Genomic DNA, 6300 nt, shown 5'->3' on the forward strand with positions numbered 1-6300 from the left:
ATCTATCTATCTATCTATCTATCTATCTATCTATCTATCTATCATCTATCTATCTATTGTGTATGCACATATACATGTATGTATACTCAGCTGTGCATGTGTGTATGAAAACCAGAGGTTCATATTAGAATTCTATCCTCTGTAACACTCTCCACCTTACTTTTTGAGGCAGGATCTCTGGCCGAGCCTGGCGCTTTGCATTTCTGCTGGACTGGCTGGCCAGTAGCCCCTTGGGATCTGCCTGTCTCTGTTCCCCAGTGAGGGTGGTGTGGTATGGGGATACTGCTGTAGGTACACGCTGTCATGTATGAGTGCTGAGGATCCACACTCCAGCCCCTTTACCCACTGAGTCATCTCCCCAGCTACTTTCCCCCTCCCCTTTGTTTTTGAGACCCCTGTGTGTGGTAGGCAAGCACTCTGCCAACCGAATCAGTCCTACGAATATTATTTATTTATTTTCTATTTTTTTGAGACAGGGTTTGTCTGTTAATAGTCCTAGCTGTTCCGGAACTCACGCTGGCTTTGAACTCATGTAGACCCAAGTGCCTCTGCTGCCTTAGTGCTGGGATTAAAGGCATGCGTCACCACCACCTGGCTCATGTGCTATTTTTAAAATAACCTAAGTGATGCCTAAAGACTTATTAGGCTGTGGTGAGAGGCTTTGTGTTCAGTGCTCTGTCTCTCTCCCAGGCTACTCTGAAGCTGGAGAACGGGAAGGTGGTGGCAGACTTCCCCAACTTTTACCAGACCTCGGAGATCGTGGGTGACAAGCTAGTGGAGGTAAGTTTGCAGAGCTTCCTATTATTTCCGTTTTATCATTTATTTATTTTTTATTTTATGTGGATTGGAGTTTTGCCTGCCTGCATGTCTGCGTGTGAGTGTCAGATCTGGGAGTTACAGATAGGTTATGAGCTGCCATGTGGGTGCTGGAAATTGAACCTGGGCCCTCTGGAAGAGCAGTCAGTGCCCTCAACAGTTAAGCCATCTCTCCAACCTCATATTATTTCTGCTTTAAAAAGGTGCTTTATGAGGCTCAGAGACAGCATGCAACCTGCCTGAGGTCACGCAGCCAGTACACTGTAGAGGCAGAATGTGTCAGCTGACTTTTAGAGGAAGTTCTCAGCCTTTTCTCAAAGACCAGTGGGTCTCTGCCAGCCTGCCATGTTTCTTTCTCATAGAATTAAAATACATCTGATCATGGTGGTAAATGTCTGGGATCTCTACACTCTAAAGGCCAGAGCAGAAGGATGCTGAGTTCCAGGTCAGCCTGGACTAGAGGGAGACACTGATCCCTCAAGATGCACATGTGTGTGTGTGCATGTGCACGCGCACACACACATACACACTTGGACGACCAGGGCATACATTTTAGTGGAAACTGCATGCCTACCTGAATGAGGTTCTAGGTTCAACCCTTGGTACCGCCAAAATCAACACTATTAAACTGATACAATAAGAATTAGAAAATAGATGTAGCAGTGTTGGAACAAAGGTGAACCAAAGGGTAAATTGCTTGCTACGAAGTCTGACCATCTAAGTTCAATTCCTGCCACCCATGTGATGGATGGAGAGAACTAACTCCCACAAGTTGTCTCCTCACCCCCGCGTGCAAACTGTGGCACAGGCACCCCCCCCTCCCACGAAAAGAATAAAATTATCATCTGCTCTGGATGAACCCTGGCCCACTGGAAGATTGAATGAGAGCTTTGAATGAAATGTCAGCCAGTGGGTCCCGACTTCCAAAGCAATGTGCAGAGAGAGCTGAGGGTAGGACACTTGAAGCTTTGTGTCCACGAGGCTTCATCTTCACAGGCTGAATCAACCCTCAGTTTGCTCCTCTGCATAATGGGAGCAACTTCCTAGGGCTCTTGAGAACTATAGCTGGACTATTGTGAAGAGGACCTGGCATGCAATAGTTAAAAGGGTGTGTGTGTGTGTGTGTGTGTGTGTGTGTGTGTGTGTGTGTGTGACAGGATAGAGGCTGACATTCTTGCAGCCCATCTCGCTTGCTCCTGGTCAGCATTTTCTCTGCAGCAGCTCCTGTAACTGACAGGAAAATCTAAGCCCCAGAAAGCAGTGCACCTGCCTCGCATCCACCCAGGAAAAGCAATGGTGGCTGACCTTGCTTCCCCTGCACCCCACAGTCACCTCAGGCCACCGTCTGGGGGAGCAGCACTGACTTTCTCTGTTCTGGTTGCTTCTTTCAGATCTTCACCAGTGGTGGTGTGACCTATGAGCGAATAAGCAAGAGGCTGGCTTGAGCCCCCCCCCCCCCCACACCTGGCTGGGCTCTGAGGGGCTACAACCCTCCAATAAACGTGTTTCATGACTGCCACTGCTGCTCCCAGAGTGTCTTTGTTTCTCTTTACTGGTGTCTTTGGGCAGCTCTTTCCTGAACGGGAGTAGGGAAACGTCCAGGGATGGTGGCACTGGCCAGATGTTGGCCCTGAGATGCCTGTGGGTTCTACCACAGCCGAGGGAGGTGTGGATGTTAACTCTGGAGGGCAATGCTCCCCCTCTGTGGGAGCGCCCACGGGTGGAAAAGGGAGGCACACTTCTGCGAACACCTTGTAGCCATCTGCCACTGTGTTGTTTTCAGACTCCTTTAAAGGCACAGTGTGGGGCTAAAGGGATGGCTCAGAGAGTGTTCAGCAAGCATGAAGACTTGAGGTCCATATTTAGCACCTCAGTAAAAAGCCACGCGTGGTTGTGCTTAGACCTAGAACCTCAGCTCTGTGGGGAGTGGAAACTTGAGAATCTTAGGGACTTCATGGACTCCAGCCTACTTCCAGGTTCAGAGATCCTGGCTCAAGGAAGTCAAACAGAGGGATGGAGCAGAACACCCAGATCTTCCTGTATGCAAACACCCCACACATACCTCACACACAGATACACACATATGCACAAGGACACTGTGGTGCACGTGTGACTGTCCTCTGAGCCAAGCAACCGCAATTTTGGGGAGTTCAGCTGTACTCGCTTGCAAAGGGACAATCCCAGCTGGGCTTGTTGACTGCTTACAGCCCCTCATGAAGGGGGTAGGGAGGCTCCTAGGACCCTTGGAACCCAGCCTGTCCTTACCTGTTGCACGCAGTGCTGCCTTAATTGCATATGGCTCCAGGGAGGGGATAGAGGCTCTAGGTCCTGCCTTGAAGACTAGGGAAGTGGGCTCCATCTTTGAGGCTGTGAGGAAGCCTTAATCTTTGTCAGGCAAGGCTTTCCAGGTGCAGCCTGTTGGGGAAGGAGCACCCATACCCTTGGGAGAAATCCCTCAGCTATGCTCTGTAAGGAAACCCAATAAACTCACTGCTTTGCCAGCGTGCACTGTGGCTGAATGGAGCTTTGGTTTGTTCTTGGGACCTTAGGAGAAGGGGTAGATGTGCATATGTCTCTCCCCTCGGAAGGAATTTTATTAACAGATGCAGTTGTCTGAGAAGGGTGACATGATTTTCAACATGGGACAAGTCTATCCTGACTCTCGGTGGGAAGGTATGGGTGGCAATAACACCTTTAGGAAGGGCCCTGCCTACCAGGCTCCAAGATAGGACAGACATGGATTCTTCAGCTCTTACCCAGGGAAGTCATTTCAGTTTGACTGTGAAACTGCTGTCCTGTGGTCTCAGTGCATCCACTGGTACAAAAGGGACTGCAAGGATCAAGAAGAGCTGGGGGAGGGGGGAACAGTGGCCTATGATATGGCAGAGGCTCACGGATGTGGCAAGAGAGACTTCCCCAGATGTCCTTGACCGGAGGAACCTGGTGTCTGGAAGGAAGTGCTTGGAAGTGTGGGTAGGAGGCTGTTCACTCCATGGTGGGTAACAGAGCCATGGGTTGAGGATTCTGAAGCAGCTGGTTTGTGACCACATGGGAAACGGAATCTGTCCGGGTATGGAGCAGAACAGGCAGCCTGCTGGTCCCCACATGCAGATGGGCCCGTTTCCATCTTCTCCTCTCTTGTGGAGTGCTGGCCACGTCTGGGTATTCACTGGACTTCTCCCCCTCCCCACAGTTTTTGCTTTGTTTTGTATGAAGTGTCATTTACTTTTATTGTGATGGAAACTTGAGATCACTCCCCCTGCGGAAACTCTAGCTTTTTGCCATTGGCAAAGCAAACTGTCAAAAGGCCAAAGATGAGTGACGTTGACTTGCAAGCAGGATTGTTACCCCAGCCCTGAGCTACTGCCTTGGTTTGTGAAAAGGGACAGAGAGAGAGAGAGAGAGAGAGAGAGAGAGAGAGAGAGAGAGAGACAGAGAGACAGAGAGAGACAGAGAGAGACAGAGAGAGACAGAGAGAGAGAGAACCACATTAGTACCCATTGGAATGCTTGCTCCTAACACAGTGGAATGATGCAAACCTTGGAAAAGGATATGTTCCTCCCTAGAAGTTGAATTTTCAGCCAGGATGACATCTCTGTCATCCCAGGTACTTCGGAAGCTGAGGCAGGAGGACCATAAGTATAAGGACTATATAGATCAGGGGTCCTCACCCTTCTTAATATTGTCACCCTTTAATACCACTCCTCGTGTGGTGACCGGCAAGCATAAAGTTATTTCATTGCTACTTTATAACTATAATTTTGTTACTGTTATGAATCGTAATGTAAATATTTGATATGCGACCCCAAAGGGGTCACGACCCACAGGTTGAGAATCACTGACCACTAAGCAAGTGTGAACTAGAAAGAGTTCAAGGCTAGCCTGGACAACTTAGTGCAAGCCTATCTAAGAAGTAAGACAAGTACAAAAAGGACTGAGAATGGAGCCCAGAGCCAGAGGATTGGCTCAACATGTTTGAGGCCCTGGATTAGATCCTCAACACTGAAAAAAGAAAGCTGAATTATCAAAGGCAGGTGCACTAAGATTATCTTGGATATACAAATTCTGCATGGAAGATGCCTTTAATCCCAGCACTGAGAAGTAGAGGTAGGCCTATCTCTGTGAGTTTGAGGCCAGACTGGTTTACATACAGAGCAGACTTCATGCCATTCAAGGGTACATAATGAACTCCTGCCTCCAATTTTTTTTTTTTTTTTTTTTTTTTTTACTTTGCAGCTGTGTAGCAGCTGGCTTGCAGCACAGGTGCTTACTAAGTGGTCCTTAAGGTGCTTCCCCTTTGATGTAATCTCCAGTCTTTTGCTTTCGAGGCTTCCTTGGACTCAACAGAAGTTCTATCCAGTGCACTGATAAGTGTCCTCTGTCACTTTCCTTGCTCTGTCAAGACTTTGCCCATCTTTTCAAGAGCAGCGCGCAGTCTCCTACCTACCTAGCCAGCAGCCAGGACCCCACAAACTCCACTGTTTTGCCAAACTTACTGCTAATTTTTTTAAAAATATTTATTTATTTATTATGTATACAATATTCTGTCTGTGTGTATGTCTGCAGGCCAGAAGAGGGCACCAGACCTCATGACAGATGGTTGTGAGCCACCATGTGGTTGCTGGGAATTGAACTCAGAACTTTTGGAAGAGCAGGCAATGCTCTTAACCACTGAGCCATCTCTCCAGCCCCCAAACTTACTGCTAATTAAATGAACTAGGTGAGCATTAAATTGAAGGAGCAGCATCGGTGTTTCCCCTCCAGACTGAATAATGACTCACAGTGGGCTTGGATAATAAGTTGCTGAATAACAAAGTTAACCATAATTAGGCTGAAAATTGTAAGAGGGAGAGAGAGGAAGAAAGGAAAGAGAGCTGAGGAAGGAATAAAGGAGATGGGGGAGAGGGACAGAGGAGAGGAAGGTAGGGGAGAGTTCATCACCGTGATTATTCTAAAAATAAATTCAAGGGTCGGAGAGATGGCGCACTTGGTAAGCTGGCTATACCGAAAGCATGAGGTCCTGAGTTCAGATCCCCAGCACCCAAAAGCCGGAGACGGAGGCATAGGCCAGTGACCTCTGTGTTAGGTGGGTAGAGATAAGCAGATCCCTGAAGCTTGGTGGCTAGCTAACACAGACAGTCATCTGGAAGTTCCATGGCTACCTTACACATAATCAGTGGCTTTAGCGTCAGGGAGGGGCTCTATGTTAAAAAGAAAGGAAATCATGGGGCAGTGGTGGCACATGCCATTAATCCCAGCACTCAGGAGGCAGTGGCAGGCCATCTCTCTGAGCTCGAGGAGGTTTGTCTACAGAGCGAGTTCCAGGACAGCTAGGGCAGTTACACAGAGAAACCCTGTGTAGAAAACAAAACAAAACACACAGAAACAGAAAAAAGGGAAATCAACTAGATCCAAAGACTATACAACTTAATGAATTTCTATAGTTAAAATTCACAGTCAGTTTTATTTATTTATTGGTTTTTT

The 6300-nt window shown here is 47.9% G+C and overlaps 1 protein-coding gene across 1 annotated transcript in view; it reads left to right on the forward strand.

Annotated features, from left to right (window-relative positions):
- Nucleotides 1–2271, forward strand: part of Fabp6 (fatty acid binding protein 6) — a 25289-nt gene extending 23018 nt beyond the window's left edge. Inside the window, exons 7-8 of the mRNA XM_050138656.1 lie at nt 691–780; nt 2208–2271. Coding sequence (XP_049994613.1) covers nt 691–780; nt 2208–2261 — 144 coding nt within the window. The 3' untranslated portion in view covers nt 2262–2271. The remainder of the gene's footprint in view (nt 1–690; nt 781–2207) is intronic.
- The last annotated feature ends 4029 nt before the right edge of the window (nt 2272–6300 follow it).

This window comes from Alexandromys fortis, unplaced genomic scaffold (assembly GCF_014885135.2).
Source record: "Alexandromys fortis isolate MF-2015 unplaced genomic scaffold, M_Fortis_MF-2015_v1.1 scaffold_11, whole genome shotgun sequence".
Classification (NCBI taxonomy): Eukaryota; Metazoa; Chordata; class Mammalia; order Rodentia; family Cricetidae; genus Alexandromys; species Alexandromys fortis.